This window comes from Helianthus annuus, chromosome 17, assembly GCF_002127325.2.
Source record: "Helianthus annuus cultivar XRQ/B chromosome 17, HanXRQr2.0-SUNRISE, whole genome shotgun sequence".
Classification (NCBI taxonomy): Eukaryota; Viridiplantae; Streptophyta; class Magnoliopsida; order Asterales; family Asteraceae; genus Helianthus; species Helianthus annuus.
Window position 1 is genome coordinate 58,603,836 of NC_035449.2, and position 22,349 is coordinate 58,626,184.

Below are 22,349 nucleotides of genomic sequence, written 5' to 3' on the forward strand. Positions count from 1 at the left end.
AACCATCACCACTACAAGCACCCCCTTCACTTTCAGATCTCATTAGTTTCCATTCAACCGCCGCCTGTCGCCGCCACCCCTCCGCCACCGTACATCGGACGGCTGCAAACCATCAACGGAGTCGAGTTCGCCGGAACGCGTTTGAAGATCGGAGAACATTTTTATTATGACTAAAATGCCTGCTGCTTGCTAACAGAGGGGAAGATTCTCGTGGAAGACATAGTGAAGCTGGGGAGTCGAGCAGAAGATGCTGAATGATTTTAAGCAAACTCTAGATGATGGCATTGAAGTGTTAAAATTGCATTTTTGTGCGGTCATACACCAAATCGAGTGACCAAATTTAATTCTAGTGCTGTAAAAATTAGTGGATTCCAAACATATATGTAGGTGGAGTGTGGTTACAGGTGGCGATAGTGGAGGTGTGGTGGAGATGGTGGGATGTGGTGGCAGGTGGGTGTTGGAGATGATTATTTATTTTAATATTTCAGGTAAAATAAAATGACTAAAGTATCCTTATGTAGGGTTCAATTGGTCAGACTTAACCATAAAAACTAACTGAGTTATGGCTAAAGGACATGATGTGCAAGAGTTTTCAAATATCGAGTACGATTTTTGTACTTATTAAAGACAAATGACACAGTTTGCAATAAAGAGCATACATAAAGGACAATTTTTGTAATTTACTCTAAAAATAAAAGGCATAAAACCGTAACAAATAAACTACAAATAAACTATAGGGCAAATTTGGAAAACTAACATAGTCGGTAGGGCAGAGATGCCACCGTTATTCGAATCCAACCGAAGCACCTCATACATAAATAACCTCGTCTAGAACACGATTTTTGGCAGCAATTGACCCTAAAACCACCCGGGGGGGGGGGGGGTTGGGCGTCTTTTCCCAAAAAAAAAAAAAAAAAAACGCCCCCACCGCCCTTGGTTTTTTCTTTCTTTTTTTTTTTTTCAAAAAATGGTTATGAGAGTGCTTTTTTAACGCCTTTGTTCGAAATGTTTGGCCAATGACCGGTATTTTTTTTTGTTTGACCAATATCATTTTTTTGATGTTTTTTTATTTAATTTTATTACACCCCTTTTAACATAGTGCCCCACAATGCCCAAATCCCTACTACACCCATTTTAGAAGAACACTCCATAATGCCTCATGGACTACCACATGACTTAAAACGTCCAAAAATAAGGCGTTATTTGTTTCTTCCACTATAAAGCTGGACGGTATGGGGATCGTCCCGCCCCATCTTGCCCCGACGCCGTGCCCCCTCTCCATTTCCGTTACTTCGTCGTCGAGCCTCCTTCGTCGAGATCGTCGGGGGTGTGACGAATTGGACGGGCCTCTGCTCTCACACACACACATATACATACAACATATACAAATATATTTTAGACACATCCTTCATTTTTTTTTATCTCCATCATTTTGTCTCATCTTCACACCCAATGACAGATCATCTTTTAAGTATGACCTCAACCACACCCTCAGCGTGTTCTAACAAACTCACAAGCCTTTTTAGCTAAATTTCATGTCCATCTTGTCCTCTCAAAGTCTTGGTTCATCGTCATCTTCTTCTCACATTCACTCTCAAAACCCTAATCTTCTTAATCATGGATCCGATCTCCCTCGACCCGACCCATCAGACACCCTCCAATCTCTTCATATCTCCGATCCTGCTGATACGCAGGATAATTTCACAGGTTATTTGCATATAATTTATACCTTTTAGCTTTTGTTTTCTGTTTGTCTTCCTTGTAACCCTAGAAAACGTTATCTTTGACTCACGTTAGGTCAATTAAATTATCATTTGTACGGTGATGCTAACGACGTCGTTTTTGTATAAGTTATTATCTGTTTGATTTAGTTATGGTAAATTATTATGGTTAGAAGTTTTGCTTTGATATTTTTTAGTGTATACTACTAATGTGATGTTGTTATTACGTTTTGGATTAATTTGCAGAATCATCAGTGTCTCCAACACCTGAGCCTTCTGGTGGATCTTCCAAAAAGGTAAACTTTTGCGGGCTTCTGATTGTTGTAATTAGATGGAAACTTTATGAATTTAATGTAATCACATTGTCGAAGTATAATATTTATATAACGACTGCTGTCATTAGTCGTTGGCTACGTTTACGTAATAATTTTGAATGTCGTATATTTTTGAAAGCGCACTAGGCGCAGGTAAAGCGCCTTGCTTTTAGGAGATCAGATGCGTTTTCTGGCCAAATTTTTGCCAAAAAATGTTCAAACTTGTTTGAGCATGTCTAAAACCAGTAAACAATCCTGGGGTCAACCTAAAACTGTCTAAACTAGCCCTAAACAAGCCTAAAACATGTTTGAAACTCATAAAAATGATATTTTTATGCTATGGGCCTCCCTTAAAAAGATTGCGTTTTTTGCGCGATGTGAGTAGGCTCAGGGCAGGCCGGCGTGCGGCTTGCCTCTTTTACAAGATATCTAATATTTTCTTTTGTTGAAGCTATAACTTATAATAGTAATTGCCGCATTATTATAGGTGAAAGAACCGCCCGGCAAGAAGATTCCAGCCCGCCAAAAACCTGGTGCACATTTTCAACACAATGGCTCTGGCCAATCCAGCATGGGGTTTTCCGAACATAGAGGCCCACCCGGCAGCCATCAGAGACATCGGTCTAATCAAGGGAGGACTCCACCATCAGCAGGAAGAAAATCACAGGGAGTTAACGCTAATCACTTGCTGAATTTTCAATACGATCCCATTTCCCATCCTCAAGCAAGGCCTAATCCTCCAAGAAGATTACCGGAACGAAATCCGTACAATAAAGATTTGTTTCTTCAAGCAAATTATAAATTTGTCTTGTTAGATTCCGGCAACCGTGGTCCTGAGTCCATGGATCCGGATAAGATGTTGCAAGGGGAGGATATCATATGTTTGAAGTATTTCACCCCGCACACGACGACGTGTCCGATAGGTTTGGAGGAGCTTTTGTGTCTGCAGAAGACATTAACTGTCATACACATTCCCACCGGCACCCGGTCCCCCCGGTGCCGTCGCTTGGTTAGATTAACCACTGCCAAGCCACCCGACTAGTCTTCTCGGTGGCCATTGGGCTCATTGTTTACTATGCCATCCTAAAACCCACAACGGTTTCCAAACAAGCATGGCGGTTGTTCGCCATCTTCCTCACCACCATTGTCGGGCTTACGCTGAGGCCTTTACTTGTTGGTGCATGGGCCTTCGTCTGTTTCATGATCACGGTGATGACCAAAACACTGACGGTCAAAGACGCTCTTTCAGGGTTTACCAATGATATAATATGGCTGATCGTTGTCTCGTTTTTCTTCAGTAAAGGGTTTGTGAAAACCAGTCTTAGTGATCGGTTGGCAATGTACTTTGTTAAATGGTTTGGCAAGAGCACTTTGGGTTTGGCGTATGGGTTGGCAATTGAAGAAGCTATAATTTCGCCGGTGATAACAAGTGCCACCGCCAGAGCTCGTGGAATATTCTTGCCCATTATCAATTCCTTGGCCATCGCCAGTGGGAGTAGTCCTCACGACGGTTCTGCTCGTAAACTTGGCACACATCTTATCCAGTCTTAGTTACAGGTGTGTGGTTTATTTCAGTTTGAATTTAATAATATAAGAATTAGGATGACCAATTGTTTGTTGAAAAAAATACACATTTCTTATATTGGTCGTCCTAATTCTTATATTATTAAATTCAAAATGAAATAAAGCACGCACCTTTAATTGAGACTGAATAAGATATGCGCCAAGTTTACGAGCAGAACCGTTGTGAGGACTACTCCCACTGACGATGGCCAAGGAATTGATAATGGGCAAGAATATTCCACCAGCTCTGGCGATGGCACTTATCGCCGGCAAAATTATAGCTTCTCCAATTGCCAATCCATACGCCAAACCCAAAGTGCTCTTGCCAAACCATTTAACAAAGTACATTGCAAACCGATCACCGAGACCGGTTTTCACAAACCCTCTACTGAAGAAAAACGAGACAACGATCAGCCATATAATATCGTTGGTAAACCCTGAAAGAGCGTCTTTGACCATCAGTGTTTTGGTCATCACGGTGATCATCAAACAGACAGACGAGGCCCATGCACCAACAGGTAAAGGCCTCAGCATAAGCCCGACAATGGTGGTGAGGAAGATGGCGAACAACCGCCATGCTTGTTTGGAAACCGCTGTGGGTTCTGGGATGACAAAGTAAAACAATGAGCCCAATGGCCACCGAGAAGGCTAGTCGGGTTGGCTTGGCAGTGGTTAATCTAACCAAGCGACGACGCCGGTGGGAATGTGTATGACAGGTAAATGTTCTTTATGTTTCATGATGATTTTATCGTCGAAAGACTTGTATGCTGTCTACATTGAGAATGTCAAGAAACATTGTGTTGGTGATGCTATTGAGTTTATGCTCCTGACGCGTGATAAGGATTCCCTAACTCTTACGGCGAAACAGAAAGAAAGTGTTGATGCAATGAGGAAGTTTATGACGTGTTTTCGAAGTTCACTTTTACCGCAGATGCTGAGCTGGCGGTTAGGAAAGCCATGTCGGAGCTAGATAGTTGGCTTGCTAGAGCGGAATCAGGGCTTGTTGATGACCTGGAAAGGCTTCCGTACGTCTGTGCTGCAATGGAACAACTTGAAGAAAGGAAAAAAAATTGGAAGGAAAGAAGGAACATTGAGGGGGCCCACTCCCGTAACAATGGTTCTTTTCACACGGGTTCTCCATCAAAGTCAAATTTTGGTATTAGTATTAGTGATGAATCATTTATTGCGAGTGGCTCGAAATCGGTTGATGTTAATGAACCTTCGATGGATCAAACTGCTGCTGTGGATGAACTGATTGATGGGCAAGGTGAAATCTTGTCGTCTTCATATGAGGATAACAAGGGTATGCAAATGCCATCTGATAGTTTTGCCGATAAGAAGATGAAAGGATCATATGACTTCTATCAGGTAACTTGGTTTTACAAGTTATCCCCTCTCACTAAAAGCATTTTTAGATGAAGAGTTGTTGTTGTTATACTGACTATTTTACAAGGTTTTAACTTTTTTTAATGTTAGTTAGATGATTTTAACATCGAATTATATTAGTTTTGTAAAAAAATATCTAGAGAGTAATGGAGTAATAGCATTATTCTCTACATATATTTATAAAGCTAATATAAATGTCTAACATAATATATTTTATTTTTTTATTTAAGTGCGCTTTATTTTTCTCAGGCCCTCGCTTTTTTTTGCGCTTTGCGCCTAGGCCCCAGGCGAGGCCTATGCGCCTTTGATAACTATGGTTACATTACGTTTCGACTCCGTCGCAATGCGTGGTACCATTCTTTAACGTAAAAAATACTATTTTCTTACGTGCTTATTTTTTAAGTACGTTTTGTTATAAATCCAAGTTGGTTTATGTTTCGACGTAAATTTTCTCGGTAATGAGTCAGGTCAAATATAATACGTTTTCGTGTTTATTTTCACAGTTGGTCTACGTTTTGATGTAAATTTTGTTTGAAAACGAGTCCGGTCAAATATGTGACGGTATAAGTTTGAGTTACACTTACTTTAAGTTTCGACTCGACCAGTTAAAATACTAGGTTAATAATATTTTACGGCGATTGTAATTTATTAACTTACTTAAAATGTATTCTTACTCTGCTTCTTTGATTCGTTCAGGCAGCTGATGGTCAGCACCTTATACTCCAACCATTAAACATGAGGTGTCTTGTGCACCATTATGGAAGCTATGATAGGCTTCCTCAATGGTAGGTATTTTCTTAAGTTTTTAGAAATCAAATGCGTTGTTTGTTCTTTTTCTTCTTTTAAAAAAGAACGATCTGTTCCCTTGACGTTATGTTTGTAATCTGAAATACATATGTTTTGAAACTTAAGTTCATGAATTGCAGGATTAGCGGCAAGATTTTGCAATTGGAGACAATCACACAATCAGTAGCCATGAGGAGGCGATATCGCGCTACCTGAGTCATTTTTCTTTAACAACGACATTTCAGGTATGTTGCCAAACATTAATCAGAAAACAAATTGTTGTGAATAGGGCTGTAAACGAACCGAACGAACATGTTCATGGACGGTTCACGAACGCTTGCTGAACAAGATTTCTTGTTCATGTTCGTTCAGTAAGGAAATGAACATGTTCATGAATACTTACCAAACGTAGATGGACACAAACGAACCTAAACAAATGTTTACGAACATAAATGAACACAAACGAACACTATATATTCATTTAAACACAAAAAATAAGTAGATAACATAATTAACACAAAACTTAAGAATTTTGTCAAGCTTTAACACAAATTAAAATTGAAATGATCAAAATAGGGACCTTGGTGGAAGCATATAGTATAACTACAGTTTCAAATTTTAAAAACTAAAGCCAATAAAACAAAAAATAAGAATATAACATAAAAAAAAAACCTTTAAATAAACGAACACAAATGAACATATTGAGCGAACGCAAAAAATATACATTACCGAACGTTCACAAACATAAACGAATAAACACAACCTCTGTTCATGTTTGTTTGTTACTTTGTTTAACTTATCATACATTTACTTGATTCAAGGAGCATGCGGAAAAAGTTAAAGCAGAAGCTGCTGCTGCTGCAAAGCATGTGCCAGTAGTATACGATACACAAACTTCCTATGATTATTTACCTGCATTCTCCTTGGATGACTTTGAAGGTAATACCAATTTTACTCATATTCTTCTTCTTCTTCTTCTTCTTCTTATTTTAAGTATTATTCTTCATATTTACCTTTTCTAACTATGTTTTGATACGAAGCTTTGGGAAGTTCATCATCAAACCCTCCAACAATGGTGGATAGACCGCTGTTCTCAAATGTTACTAGGCTTGGTTTTGCCGCAGCGCATGATTCCCCTACTTTAAGAACAGAGGAAGCGCACGTATCAAGTGGTTTTTCAACTGGTAATCATGCTGTGCTAAAAGTTTTAATAAGATTCGTGTATTAAGAAAAATATTGCGTATTAGATGGTGTTATCTGTTTTTTAGGGTTAACTTTGTACAATAATAACCAAGTTTCAAAAGTGTTATAATTAGGTCGCTCATAATTTTTTTTTTGTTCCAATTAATTCATTCAAGTTACATTTGATGTTTCAATACTAGATATTTTACCTAAATAGAAGGTCATCCATTCTACATGGTATTTATTTAGGTTTTTTATTTAAAAAATTGTTGACATGGCACATAAATGCCTAATTGATTATGCAATTTATCATATGTAAATAATCTATCAAAATCTCATAACCTAATTATAATTATGTGTCTTGTAAAGTCTACGATCATGTCCTATACATATTATAATATGAATATTATAATGTAATGGCACAACTTAATACTTATATATCGGTTCAACTATGTATACGAGTTAATAATTATATATCCAACGATGTTAACTTTGATATTGATTCAACTATGTATACGAGTTAATAATTGTATATTGATTCAACCATGTAATGGCACAACTTAATAATTATATATTGATTCAGCTATATAACTGTAAATACTTGCACAGAAGCGTTCAAAACCGATGAACCAGAAGACGATATGCTTGAGGAATATATGTGTTGGATTTGGTAACTTGAAAGTCAGTAGAAACTATATGCTAAACACTATACATGCTGTATTATTATTATAAAGTGAAACAAAAAGTGCCAAACAAAAACCGGATTCAAAACTGATGAACCAGAAGAAGATATGCTTGAGGAATTCACATGATCATTTGATCCTTGATTTTGTTTTATATTTCTTATATTTGATCCCATGTAATCATGTATAAAAAAAGTTAAATAAATGTCATGTAGGACTATGACCTGCTATTCAGGTAAAATATCTAGCATTATAACACACCAAAATAAAGTAGAATGATCTAATTGAAACAATAAATTTTATTAGTGACCTAATTGGAACACTCCTAAAACTTCATTACTATTCTGTGACATATTCCCTTTAATATACAGGCTCGCAGACGACATCTTTTGCAAATGTTATATCGCGAGCAAAACCTGTTGAAGTTAGCAAGGCGAGTGAGATGGGGAAGAAAGGAAAGAAGGCTAGTAAAGTCTTGTTATCAACCTCGGGTGGTCGTCGATATTAATATAACAAGGGACAAGAAGTAAATAAATAGATAATCAGGTTGATTTGTATTCATTTTGGTTCATGTGTTATGGACTTAAATCTCAGCAGGATTAAAAAAGACATGTTTGTCTACTGAACATTTATGAAGTAATTGTTTGTGTTGTTTAGTAAAATACAATAATGCCTGATGCCATGCTTAATGAACATCTTTTTTTTTTCTGGAACAAAAAACATCTCTCCTTCCCCTCTCACAATCATGGCTTTCCTCTCCTACAGACTGAGCAACTTCTCTTTCCTCTCTCTCTCTTTTCCACTTTGCTCAAAAACTCTTAATGTTAGACTATCCCTATTAGTGACTTTTGTGTAGTTTGGTTGCCACTTGTTAAAATATTATTGGTTGTACTAAATTAAAAAAAGAAAATGAAACCAACGACCAGGTTGTTGGAGCAACCTAGGTCATGACCCGAAACCATATCCACTTGTCCAAACATAATTGGTGCACCTTTTTTTATTTACTACTAATTCCCTTATCAATTTAATTACTTAAATAACTTTTTATAATTAATCTTATAAGAAAAACGAAATACACATTATTTCTTAAAATAAGTTTGTGAACACCCCTATATAAATTTTATTAAAAACAGATTTTGTTAAAAAACACATTTTTAATATAAAATAAATATTTATTTATAAAAGTTGGTTTAGGTTGGGTTGTTAATGGGTATGAAACTTTGGGTTGTGTAAATGAAAGAAAGATAAATTAGTTTTCTTATTAAAGGTTGGGTTAAGTTTGGTTATGAATGTGGATGGTCTTATGTCTTGGCAAAGCCTGAGGTACCTATCTAGACAACGAATTACGAGGATGTATAATTTTGATTTTGATTCTAATAACAATTTTTTTTTCATTTAGATTTCTTGCCGTCCACTACTATAGTTATCATGACGAAAGCCGATGACCTCCGGGTCCAATGGTATCATGTGTTTATCTCTATTAAGATGGTGCAGACATTAGGTGGATTTAAGAGGAGTACGGGTTCTCTGTTAAAAAAAGATTATTAGGTTACAATGTGTGTGCTAGTGCCTCTTTCCACCTCAACCCTTTAAACGCTAGTTAACGCCACCAACATTGCCCCATGCTAGCCAAAGGAGGGCTTCACCAAGCCCTTAACATGTGTTATCCATTCCAAACGTGGGGTCACCTTTGATTCAATCAATCATATGTTTTTTTAACCTTTAGTTAATTAACGACTAAGCTTAGTTAAAATTTCATTGCCTGCAACATGACACATTTACTAACCTCTCCTATCATATTTTTTTTTAACGGCAATTCTATCATAATTAAACCACACCATGTAGCCTTATCATAAATCATCACTAGTGCTCTAGTGATTGTTATGGTATTTAAGTTCCACCTATGGTGAGTCTGGGTGAGTTTTCCCCTCCAGGTTTAAAGTTTGAGTCTGGGTGACAGGGGTTTCTCATTGAGTGGTTTAAATTGGAGATCTATTATGCGGGGGGCTCTCGAGCACAAACCCAATTAAAACAATGTATGTTAGACCTCCCGGCATTCGTGAATAATTCACACTAAGAAAATGTAGCCTCGTCGTAAAAGGTTCAGTTCCAAAACATCACTCTACACATTTTGTTATTTCTTTTGGAAGCACAGTAAACCTCCCTCCCTCGTTTTCTTCTGCAACCGGAGAACAATGGAGACAACACCACCGGCACCGGAGGGTTACATCATAAACGAATCGGAAATAGAATACGTGAGCTACAGCGGTGAACACCACTTACCCCTTATCATGCGCCTTGTTGACGAAGAACTCAGCGAACCCTACTCCATCTTCACCTACCGCTATTTCGTCTACCTCTGGCCCAATCTCTCCTTCCTCGTACGTACCTTCCTTCAATCTCTTCTCTTTTCATCTTCTTAATCACCATCAAATCAACTGTTCCATCCTTTTCGTGCAGGCTTTTCATAACGGCAAATGCATCGGGACCGTTATTTCTAAGATGGGAGAACACCGTAACACTTTTAGAGGATATATTGCTATGCTTGTTGTTCTCAAACCCTACCGTCACAAAGGCATTGGTAATGTTCTACATTCTTTTATGATTTTTTTTTGTGTCTAGGGTTAGAAGAGGTTTTAAATGTGTTGGTGACATATGGAGTTGTGTTGCAGCTACAGAACTTGTTACCAGATCTATTAAAGTTATGATGGAATCGGGTTGTGAAGAGGTATAATTTTCGATCTCTTGTTTATGTCTTTATGATTTGAAGCATGATGATGATACTGATATAATAGGGAAGATATACAGTAGATGCAAGATAGGGTTTCGTTATTGGAATCTAACTTGAAAAACCAGAAATTTGATTCGAAACCCAATTATAGTTTTTTGAGTATTCGAAACGCATTGGATTTGGTTTTCGAAATGAATTCAAATCTATGAATTTTGAACCAAAAAAGCTTTGGAATTTGAATATGAATCGTAGATTTTTTTTAATCTTTTATACAACAACCATAGCAAGTAAATCCCACAAATAACAAAGCTATTGTTAGGGTTTGGAGATGATAGGATGTAGACAAAGTGACAAACCTTACTGATAGGAGTATAACCCCGAATCACCGGTTAAAAACAAACAATAAAATTTAAGATAGTTCTACGGTTCGTTTGGATACAGAAAACACCACCAAACAAACGGTAGGGTTGCGATGTCGTAACCGAAGATACAGATTCACCACTTCGGTTCAGAAATCGTGTCTAAGAACACCACCCAATGTGCCAAAATTGAGCTAGCATAGACAATTAATTTAACTCTCACACTCAAGAGATAAATCAACAAAATTCTTTTCTCAAACATAAACTCACTGTCCCCTTTTCAGTTACTCATCCACAATACATATAGGAAATGTGGAAACTAAAAACAACCTACATGGCTAACATTTAGGTGGCTAACATTTAGGGAAGTGGGATAACTAACTTGAAAATGAAAAATAAAGAAAATAAAAATAGAAGAAAATAACATAAATGTGTGTTACAGAACGTGGGTTTTGCATGAGCATGTGATCCAAAGTCTCATAGAATCCATTTGAATAAAATGACCCAGGTTTGGCTCACTTTGGTCGACCCACATATGCCCCATTGTGACCCGATCGGGTTGGGTACGGGTTGGCTATCACTTACCACCCTTTCTCCGGGGATAGAGAGGTTGCTTCTAGGGCTGCAAACAAACCAAACGGTCAGTGAACAGTTCGTGAACTGTTTGGCGGGAAGTTCGTTTGTGTTCATTTGTTTGTAAAACAAACGAACACGAATAAGCAATTTCCTTCGTTTAGTTAAATGAACGAGTTAATTTATGTTCGTGAACGTTCCGTAATGTGTTCATGAACAGAGGCCGCGTTCGTTAATTTATGTTCGTGAACGTTCCGTAACGTGTTCGTTTATGTTCGATTGTGTTCGATCGTTCATTAGTGTTTTTACTTTTTATATTTTAATTAAAAACTTCAAAATTCGAACAAATAAGATATTTAATTAGTGTCAGTGTATTATATATTGTGTTCATGAACGCTTGTTTGTATTCGTTTGATTCCATTTGTGTTCATGAACATTAGTTTGTGTTCATTTGTGTTTATCAACTCGCGTTGCCTAAAATTAACAAACGAACACACACGTTCATTCCACTAACAAACGAACACGAACATAAAATCTCGTTCGATGAGTGTTCATGAACTATTCGTGAACACGTATATTTCTTAACAAACAAACACGATCAATTCGTTTGGTTCATTTGCAGCCCTAGTTGCTTCCATAGAGACCCCGGCTCCAAAACAAACAATAGACAAACAAACCGAACTAAAATATAGAAATAGAAAGCTAGCTACCAATACGAAAGATTATATTATTATTTTTTTTATAAAAAATACGTAGTATTTTATTTATTTATTTTACATATATAAATATTATTTATCTATTCCCATATCTCTGTCTATTTGATTAACCCGAGTTTGAATCAGTTCTTCGAATTCAGTACTGATAGGAAAAACCACTGGCCTGATGAACACCCCTCTATGCAAGAGACATCATGTTATGCACCATGATCACATAGATGTTTTGTAGTTTTAATTTACAACTTTTATCGGTGTATTTGAAGGTGACATTGGAGGCAGAGGTCACTAATAAAGGAGCTCTTGCGTTATACGGCCGACTTGGATTTATAAGAGCAAAAAGGTTATTTAGATACTACTTGAACGGCGTTGATGCGTTTAGATTGAAGTTGCTATTTCCGCACCCAGAATTACCTTCTGGAATATCATCAGTTCTTGAGAGTTATGAAGCAAATGAAGCCAAAAAAGATAGGTCCTTAACTCAAGTTTAGAGTCAGTTTTTATATATATATTTGAACCTTTTATTGGTGTAAGAAAATGCTTATTTGATTTTGATAATCTGTTGTTATTGGCTGCGGCTTTCTGTCTTCAAGCTAGATATGTTAGTCATCTGATGGCCTGTTATAGGTTAAGGAACCGAGTATAAGTTAACAATTTGACTAAAAAGTCAAACTGTTTTGTTTTTAATACTTTAATCCTAGATTTAAAGTTTAAACAATGTCATATGGTACAAAGCTTGTTCTTGAATTGTATATGCTTCCCTGAACTCAGTTGTAACATGATCACCATCTGGTTTTTTAGTTTTTTTGGTCAAAATCCTATCTTTGAACAGAGTTTTGACTTTATGTAAGCAAACCATTTGCCTTTGTTTTGTTTCAATCCTTCTACAAAGGACACTAAGGAAAGAAACTTTTTAAGGGCACTCACAAAGTCGAATTGTTTTTATTAAGAACACTCACGAAGGTGAACCTTTTTATTAAGGACATAAGGACGCTCAGAAAGTGGAACCTTTTTATTAAGGACGCTCACAAAGTCAAATCTTATTAAGGACGCTCACAAAGTCGATATCAAGGACACCATCTTATTACTAAGGACACTTAGAAAGTGGAACCTTTTAGTAAGGACACTCACAAAGTCGAGTCATCTAAAAGGGCACTCACAAAGTCGAGTGAAATCATAGTAACGATACTCAGGAAGGCGAACTTTTTTATTAATAACACTAACTGAACTTTTTTTTTTTGTATCAAGGACACTTCATTTGTCAAATTGTTTTACTATAAACACTTAGAGAGCGAATCCTTTTAGTGAGGACACTCACAACACCAAATCTTTTAGTAAGGGCGCTCACAAAAACTTTTTTTATTTTTATAAAAGACAAACTTTTCTATAAGAACACTCAACGTCAATATTTTTTTAATTAAGAACACTTGGTTACACCTATGGTCACTTTATTGGTTTGTTTATACCTAAAAAGCATGTGTAATGACAAAAATATCTGTCCAAAAAGATGGAATGTCATTTTACAATATTATGATTTGTGTTTTTGGTCAATTTTTTTATATAAAGAAAGCTGAAAATACAGAGGTAAATTTGTAACTTGATACTTGTCACACTCACTTAACTTTTTCCTCATAACATTAACCTACTTGTAAAGAAAGGAAAATAATCCCAAAAAATAACTTGCATACCAAATGTTCCTAATGCATCAATAGTGATTCTAACAAGTTTAAAACAAGTGGTTTAAATCTAAGCAAGCATCCAACTGCATTGCAAATTTAATGCTATAAATCAATCAATGTCGGACATATCACTTTCAAAGAACGCCGAATGCAGAGCTCTCACACATCTTTCCGCTTCATCATCATTTACTATGAGTGATATATTCACCTTTGATGCTCCTTGCGATATCATCTGAACATTCACTCCGTTCTCACGAAGAACATGGAACGCCTAAATTAACATAAAAAAAAAAAAACTCAGTTTCAAAAACCGCCAACACAATTAAAGACTCAAAACAAAGTGTACCTTCTCTAATACAAGCGACGACCTCTGAACATTCCCGATCAGCGAAATAATCGATCTGTGTTGAAGAAGATTCACTTTAGCGATTTTTTCAAGCTCTTCTACAACATGATCAAGTTCCTGCACAAACAATTGAATGTTTACATATAGAGACGGTATGCATTTATCAGCTTAACTTCTAACTTAAACTCAGATTATTATTTTTATCGTAATAAAACTGAGAGTGATATCGTACGCTTGCCTGCTGAATCAACTCCCTGCTCCAAAGCTTTGAAGGATCTAAAGTTAACGAAATGCTAACTTCACTCGTAGCGACAACATCCACCGATATACCCAAATCCTCGAATATTGAAAAAACCTGAATGATGTACCAATCGCATATTTGAAAACCGTCGGTGCACCACACAAAAAGAGTAGACGTTAAGTCGTTAACTATGAAGTCGTTTTACCTTGGCAAGAAATCCAAATTGACCGAGCATGCGAGTGCTAACAATGTCTAACATGGTTACATTACGTTTCAAAACAATGCTGGTTAGTACTGCCTGAAAATGAGATAAACGGACATCATATCAGTCTTATGAAGATCTAATTGCTAATTAGCATTTAGCAGCTAGATGTTAATTTTTTTTTTCTGAAGTATAGTGTTACTAACCTTACTCATATCTCTTGATTTGGTTATTAAGGTACCAGGAGCATTAGGGTTATACGAATTTTTAACCCTAACAGGTATATCACCTTCTCTTGCAGGCCTCATAGACTGTGGATGTAGGACCTAATGAAAAAGACAAGAAAATAAAAACAGTTTAGGACATCATAATGTGTTGGTCTCCGTAATATTTGTCATATAGAGGTGGCAGAATGAACTTTTTGGGCGATTTTTGACCCGTTTAAAAGTAAATGGATCGTGATTGTCAATTGCCACCTCTAACTATGCAAGTTGAACTACCTGGGCACCAAAATATGCAAGTTCAGCTGCCTCATCGAACGTCAAATATGGGACAGGTTCAGCGCGCGAATAAATATTAGGGTCACATGTCAAGACACCATCCACGTCTTTCCATACCTGTAACGAATGAATAAGTGGAATCTTAAACTTTTTGGCCAAATTATATGGAATACTAACGGGGTGTTTGGACGTGCGGTTTGAAAGCGACTATGTCATTTTGAATGATTAGAACGGTTGTACTTGGAGGGGTTTTTACTTTTGAAGTTTCAATAATCAGATAGTAAGATGTTTGAGTGTTTGAAAAATTCTGATTGTATGAGAAATAAATATTAAGAAGTGGTAACGAGAATTTTATTTTACCCTTCTATAGCCAATTTATTGCAGCTAGGGGTGCAAACGAGTCAAGCGGCTCGCGAGCCGCTCGAGAAAAAGCTCGAAATGAGTCGAGCCTTATCGAGCCTGAGCCGAGCTTGAGCCTAAACTAAAGCTTGTTTATCTGTCGAGCTCGAGCTCGAGCCTAGCATGTAAAGATCGTCGAGCCTTAGTGTAATATTAGTTTTTATTAATATTTAATAACAGCTAGCCCATATTTAAAGATGTCTACTAAACGAGCCGAGCCGAGCTTATTTAAACTTGTTTACGAGCTGAGCATGAACCTAAAAATACACTTGTTTAGTAAAAGAGCCCGGGTTTCACTTATCGAGCTCGTGAGCCTAAACGGGTCTATTGATTTTAATATACATATTTAATATATTAATTAATAGATAATAAATGAGCCGAGCTCGAGCTTGAGAAACTACCAACAAGCCGAGCTCGAGCTCGAGCTCAGGCTTGGTTCGTTTGCACCCCTAATATTTGCAGCTAGCCAGCTAATACAAAACTAAATATTTAACCCTTTGGTAATCAAATAATCGTAAATCATGTACATAACCTCTTTATTCAAACATTAGAAGCTAAATATTGCAACTACAAAGTAGCAATACTTAGATAATCAGTTCAAGACGCAAATCCAAATAAAACTTGATTAAAATGTGTGACGATTCTATATAGAACTTCTAGATGGTAATTACAAGATAAAAGATAATTAAAGATCCAATGCATGCAACTTCACATATGAACCTTTTTTTTTTTTGCATTATTATTTAATTTTTTGGTTCTTCACTAACCTGAATTTCCCTCAACCCAAGTGCTTTACCAATGGTGGTCGCAGTCAAATCGCTGCCACCTCTGCCCAGTGTAGTCACAGCACAAGTTCTCCAACCCTAACATAAAATTTATAAAATTAGCCACGGTAACACACACACACACACACACACACAAAAAAAAAAAAAAAAAAAAAAAAAAAAAAAAAAAAAAAAACTGTTTCCAGATTTTCATGACGAAAACAGATTTAGAGTATATAAATAGAAGACCTTTCCAAGGAAGCCAGTGACAATAGGAATTGCAGGATCCTTAATCCAGTCACCATTTAGTGTCTTTGCTACAGCTGGATAAGTTGCTTCCAAAATATCCGCATTAGTAAAGTCATCTGTTGTTATGAAACCAATTTCGAATGCATCATACTGCCAGAAATAAAAGAAAAAAAATAACAAAGTCAAATTCAAAATACTTTGATTGAGTCAAAGTTCCACCTTTAATAACTAAGTATCAATCCAGTTGCTTGTTCAACAATAATATTATATATTAAAGATATTCCAGAAGGTATTTTAGAATATAAAATAACGCAAAGAGACCACATACTTGGCGTGCTTTGACACCGATTTTATTCAAATATGCAGCAAAAATCCTTGTGGACATGCACTCCCCAAACGAGACTAGGTAATCTCTTGCGCGTGGTGTGAATTCCTTTAGTACAGAAATCCCGTTAAGAAGCCGCTCTAGTTCTTCTAAATGGTCTGCAAGAAAGACCAATGTAAGATAAAAAGTTAATATTAACACAATAGTAATTAAGTTAGCAGTTTGAACCATAACACATCCATATGATTTAGATAGTTATATAAGAAAGAATATGACATTAACATCTTCTTGCAAATTTACCTGTAACGAGTGTCCGTTCTAATCCAAGCTCATCCACTGTCCTGAGAATATAAAATTATCACCCAATCAGTAAACTAAAGTTAAAAACTTTAAAGGTACTTAACTGATAATCGAGATTTTGACCTATAATGGAGTTCTTTGACAAAGCTCAATTCTTCAATTTCAGACACAACCGAAACACAACTTGCAGCCTTTTCTCCAGCCTGCAACACACAACTGAAACTTAATTTAACTATATAATAAATTTAAAGTGAATAAAAATTTTATAATTCAATTTATGACTCATTGGCCGATAATAATCCATACTGACAATCTGACTAATGACACTCCTAACTTTCACTTTGGTTGCCAAAGGCAATCCCGCTTACATAATCATCATATATTTACACTCGACTTCGCTTACATGGATGATTATAAGCGAAATCAAGTGTAAACCGTTGACGATTATACGAGCGAAATTGCCTTTTGGCAACGAAAATGAAAGTTAAAAGTGCCATTACTTATTATCAACCAATAGATCATAGTTTCGATTATTAAAATCCGCTTCGCCTGAAACTAAACAAATATGTAAGTAATACAAAATAACAAACCACTAAAAGCTTGTTGGTGGTCTTGCCCATAGCAGACAACACAATAACCGGACTCTCTTCCGGAAAACTAAGAATCAAATCAGCCACTTCTTTCATTCTTTCAGCAGACGCCACAGACGATCCACCAAACTTCATAACACACGACAGTTTTTTACTTATTTCATCAGAAACCAAACTATTGGATTCATTTCTTGTAAGCACATCCACCTTCTGTGCATTACAAAAAACCCTAAACCCTCCCCCCTTTCTCAAAACCTGACCCCTAACCGCTCCACGAAACGAAACAACCGATGATGAACCACCACCGACATTTAGCTGGTTATATGACCACAAGGATCTAGTTTTGGAGAAATGATAGGGTGTCTTAGCTCCAGTTAGGTATGTCGGTGCGGCCATTGTTGCGATATTGTCGACGAATGGTGGTTGTTGTTACCGGATAACTTATAAACAGAGAGAGCTGATCGAATAACAAATCTAGCTCTCCCTGCTATAAATAATATGCTCAAGTATTTGATTTAAGGCTGAAGACCTGAAAAAAGAGGATTTGTTGGTTGAATTAGTGCAAAATGACGATGATATTAACAATATATGCGTGTGAAAATGAAGAATTACGAAAAATAACAATAATAAGCGTGTGAAAATGAAAGAAGCAATGCAAAATTAGTTCTAACGAATTTGATCTAAATCTGACAACCTGAAAATTGAAGATTTGTTGTGTAAAATGAACAAATTATAAGAAAAATAACAATGATATGCGTGTGAAAAACAAATGAACAATTATGGAAATGTAAAATTTGATCTAAAGCTGACTACCTGAAAATTTTTTAAGATTTGTGGTAAAATGATAACAACAAAAAGAAAAAAGAATAAAAATGATATGCGTGTTGAGTGTGAAAATGAATGAATGAATTTATAGCAATGCGAGAGAGAAATATATTGATTGATGAATGAAGCAAATGGTATAGAAAGTACCGGGTGCGTTAGGGTTTAAGGGAGTCGGAGAATAACGGCGGCGGCGGCGGCTGAAGCTGAACTAAGAAGAAGCTGGGGTATGGTTTTGTTTTGGTGAAATAGGAATAGTTTGTTTGTTTGTTTTAATTTAAGAAAGAAAAATCCGTGTTCGTTACTCACTGACTCCGGGTTTTATAACCACGGATTTACAATAAAATTTTGTCGTTTTTTTTTTTTTTCATTCGAACGTGCAAAGTGGGTGGCTAAAGTTGATTTGACTAGTATAAAATATTTTTTTTAGTTTTTGTTTTAGATTTTCGGTCTTTTGTTATGACTGGTAGTATATAATATATATAGGGTATGTTTGGCAAAAGTAGCTGGTGGCTGGTGGCTGGTAGCTGAAAGTTGGAAGCTGGTAGTTGGTGGCTGAAAGCTGGTAGCTGTAGCTGGTAGCTGTAGCTGGTAGCTAGTAGCTGTAGCTTTTTAGATATATTTGGTGTTTGGTAGAGTAGCTGTAGCTTTTAATAAAATGTATAAAATTACCAAAATAGACATAACTAAAAATTTAGAAAGTTGGTGCATTAAAAAGTTTCTTATTTTGAGAGGTTAAAATAGTCATTTTTCTCTAAAAGCTTGTAGCTCCTTCTAAACGCTACTAGTAGTAGCGTTCAACCAAAAGCTTCAAGCTCCTAACCTAAAAGCTTAAAACTCTTTCAACCAAACAAGACTTTTTATTAAGTAGGAGCTTTTTCTTAAAAGCTTAAAGCTTGAAGCTCCTAAAAGCTCCTAAAAGCTTCATGCCAAACATACCCATAGAGTAAACTTCTATTTTGCTTCATGTGGTTTGGTTGTTTTAATGGTTTTATTTCAACCTTACTCCCTGATGTTTCAGTTTTGTCGCCAGTTTGCTCCACGACCTTAACTCCATCTATATCGTATGTTAACTGAAAGGGTATTTTGGTAATTACAAATTAAAATAAAGGTACTTTGGTAAATCCTGGTCATGTGCCCCTCACATGAGGGGCATTTCAGTCATTTCTCATCATCTCTATTATTATTTAGCATTTAATATATAAAAAACAACTCTCTTTCATGATTAATAACATCAAACATCATTAGAATCACATTTAATCTGTTCAAAAAAGGGACAATCAACCGCCACCTTGCACCAGCTCCACCTGACAACCACCACCTTGCACCAATCCCACCCGACCACCAACATCAACCAACAACATCAGAAATCTATGAATACCACCACCCGAAGCTTCCAATGGACTCTTTCGTCACCATCATAATCTGTTAAAACGTCGTTGGAGCTAGAGCTCTTGCTCGAAACCTGAAGGGGTATGGCCCCAAAAAAGCCGCGCAAACCTGCATCAAGGTTGCGCACAGGGCCATACTCCTTATTCAACAATTCTCTTAGTAGCAACCTCGCGCGAGCTATGCCTCATTCCACTAAAAAGGCGCGAGGTCCAGCCAGAAGGGAACCACAATTACGACACTTAGCATTCTGATAAGAGTCTTCAGTACCTGTAAAACTGCGTAACCTAGTTCCATGATCAGCAAGGATCATATAAAGGTTACAGCGCAAGACCAGAGTCAGAAGGTACAAAAGGTACAAGTGGCAGGTAAAAGGAGCCAATCAGCATACTACAGGCTCTGTTCAATCGTGCGCCACGATTGTCTGACATGCAGAAGAAGAAAAGTACCTAAGGACGCCTACGTGGCACCAATCAAAGGGCAGAGACACCTGCTCCACGATCTCCACTTGTCTGCTGATGGCAGAAGGGCAACAAGGCCGACAACAGTGACACGTGGCTCCAATCAAGGTGCGCCGGCGCCGGAGAACTTCTAAAAGCCACTAACGGTCGACACCAGTGAGACAAAGAGCATATCCGCTATGTTGTCGCCTTCCGGCCCAAGACCCATCAGCCCACATCCTCTTACACCTCTCCGGCTATAAATAGAGACCTCACTTCACAGGTTAAACACTCCATTCCCTCTACTCTCACTCTTAATATTTAATTATCTTCCCCAAAGCAGTCGTTTATTCTCACGCCGGAGCCCGGTTAAGAGGGAAACCCCCATATTCCCCTCTTAACGAGTAACGGTGTTCTGTTTTGCAGGATTAGACGTTCCAGACAAAGCTTAGATAGTCATTAGAAGATTAACCTCTTATGGCAGAAACATAAACCCAACTGATTAGTCCCAAAATTAGTTCCGTGTTTCTTCATTGGCGCCCACCAGTTTTTCTACAACCACTTTCATCTTCTTTTGTCTGAGCTTTTCGTCGTTTTTTCCTTCCTTCGATCATGGCTGGTCAAGGAATCATTCCCGAGTTTGGTTTCGGAGCAAACTCTAATGCGGTGTTGGGCGAGGGTAATCAAAACGTCCAACCCCAACACATTGAAGAAATTGGTGAAATCGAAGTAACCAACACTGGGGGTCCGCGCGGGAGCATCACCCGCATCACTCAGACGGTCACCCCAGGAAACAACGGCGAGGGACCTTCAAACCCAACCCCACCTCAGAACGTTTCGGCGCCACTAGGGCTACCAGAGGGCGAAACACCAGCCTCGTGGTACGCCAAGAATATTGCCACCATTAACGCAGCGTATCAATCTCTGATCGCACAGCAAGCAGTCTTAACGGCAGAACCGTCCTTGGTCACTCCTCAAGCACAGAGTCAGGGGGCGCGCCAGATACCCCCACAGCCAAATCTCCAAGGCAGAATCAACAGACCTCCCCTTACCAGACGACTAAGCGTGCATGACACGCGCGATACACGGGGAGAAACAGAAAGCTACTATGACTATCCGTCACACCTTCAAAGAGGACCTGTTCATAGCCGGCTCACGCCGCGCAACATGAACAATGAATGGGAGGAGACTGACCCGAACGATCCAACTTGGGAAGATGACGAGGGTTCGTCAGTCTTCAATCGCTTGCAGAGAAACCATGAGTATTACAAACCAAGACAGCACGTAGGGTACACTGAAGAGGCGGAGCGAGACTTTCGCCTCGCCTATCGGCCAGCTGAAGCTGCGGAACATTCAAAGTTCATTTCAAAAATTGCGCTTGCGCCACTTTCAAGAGAGAAGTTACCTCCGACAGTTGGAAAGTTTAACGGATTGACTGATCCTGATGATCACGTCAGAACTTTCACAAGCGTAGGTTGCATGGGAGGATGGAATATGCCTATGTGGTGCCATCTGTTTATTCAAACTCTTACCGGGGCTGCTCGCGCCTGGTTTGACAGCCTTCCTCCGGGAAAGATTAAGTCATGGGTAGATTTCAAGACGCAGTTCTTGAGTTACTTCAGTCAACAACGACGTTATCAGCGTGACACAGCTCAGGTAGAAGACATTTGGCGAAGAGATGGTGAGGGTTTGGAAGATTTCATCACTCGCTTTAACAAGGAGTGCTTGGAAATCGGCGGCGTAAGCGAACAACTCATGCGTTGCCACTTCAAGAAAGCCATTCGCTGTGATAGTCTCATCAGAACTATCACTGGGAAAGATGGAATGCCCAAAGAATGGGATAGACTCATGGAAGCCGCAAAGATAGTTACGCAAACTGAAGAGTCACTCGCCGGAAACAAGAATTATTATTCTGAAGACCGATTTTCCAAAGGAAATTCGCGCGATCACAACAAGCGCAACAAGTACAAAGGTAATGACTGGAAATCCGGAAGATCAAGGGGCCATGAAGAGAGGCCGCGCTATAGAGAAGATGTGCGCGGCACAATAGACAGAATTGGCTACCGAAAAGCAGTCAAGGATGATAACCGAG

General features: G+C 37.8%; 2 protein-coding genes and 1 pseudogene across 4 annotated transcripts; 2 read left to right on the forward strand and 1 right to left on the reverse strand.

Moving 5' to 3' along the window:
- The first annotated feature begins 1,490 nt into the window (after positions 1–1,490).
- Positions 1,491–8,330, forward strand: LOC110924265 (annotated as a pseudogene).
- A 1,415-nt stretch (positions 8,331–9,745) lies between these two features.
- LOC110926172 (N-alpha-acetyltransferase MAK3) lies at positions 9,746–12,729 on the forward strand. Its single transcript, XM_022169926.2, has 4 exons — positions 9,746–10,016; positions 10,096–10,216; positions 10,308–10,363; positions 12,278–12,729. Exons 1-4 carry the CDS (start codon positions 9,831–9,833, stop codon positions 12,500–12,502), a joined length of 588 nt encoding a protein of 195 aa, XP_022025618.1. The 5' UTR covers positions 9,746–9,830; the 3' UTR covers positions 12,503–12,729.
- Positions 12,730–13,669: 940 nt separating this feature from the next.
- On the reverse strand, positions 13,670–18,730 carry LOC110926416 (aspartokinase 2, chloroplastic). Of its 3 annotated transcripts, none has more exons than XM_022170181.2 (13): positions 18,579–18,730; positions 17,607–18,135; positions 17,140–17,219; positions 17,017–17,057; positions 16,720–16,874; positions 16,392–16,541; positions 16,146–16,241; positions 14,980–15,096; positions 14,686–14,805; positions 14,483–14,575; positions 14,275–14,391; positions 14,037–14,153; positions 13,670–13,961 (listed from the first exon to the last, which is right to left on the reverse strand). In XM_022170181.2, exons 2-13 carry the CDS (start codon positions 18,000–18,002, stop codon positions 13,800–13,802), a joined length of 1,644 nt encoding a protein of 547 aa, XP_022025873.1. In that variant the 5' UTR covers positions 18,003–18,135; positions 18,579–18,730; the 3' UTR covers positions 13,670–13,799. The 3 variants fall into 3 exon arrangements, with proteins under 3 accessions (XP_022025873.1, XP_022025871.1, XP_022025872.1); XM_022170179.2 differs by having other exon boundaries at positions 14,269–14,391; XM_022170180.2 differs by lacking the exon at positions 18,579–18,730 and adding an exon at positions 18,420–18,552 and having other exon boundaries at positions 14,269–14,391.
- Between the last annotated feature and the right edge of the window lie 3,619 nt (positions 18,731–22,349).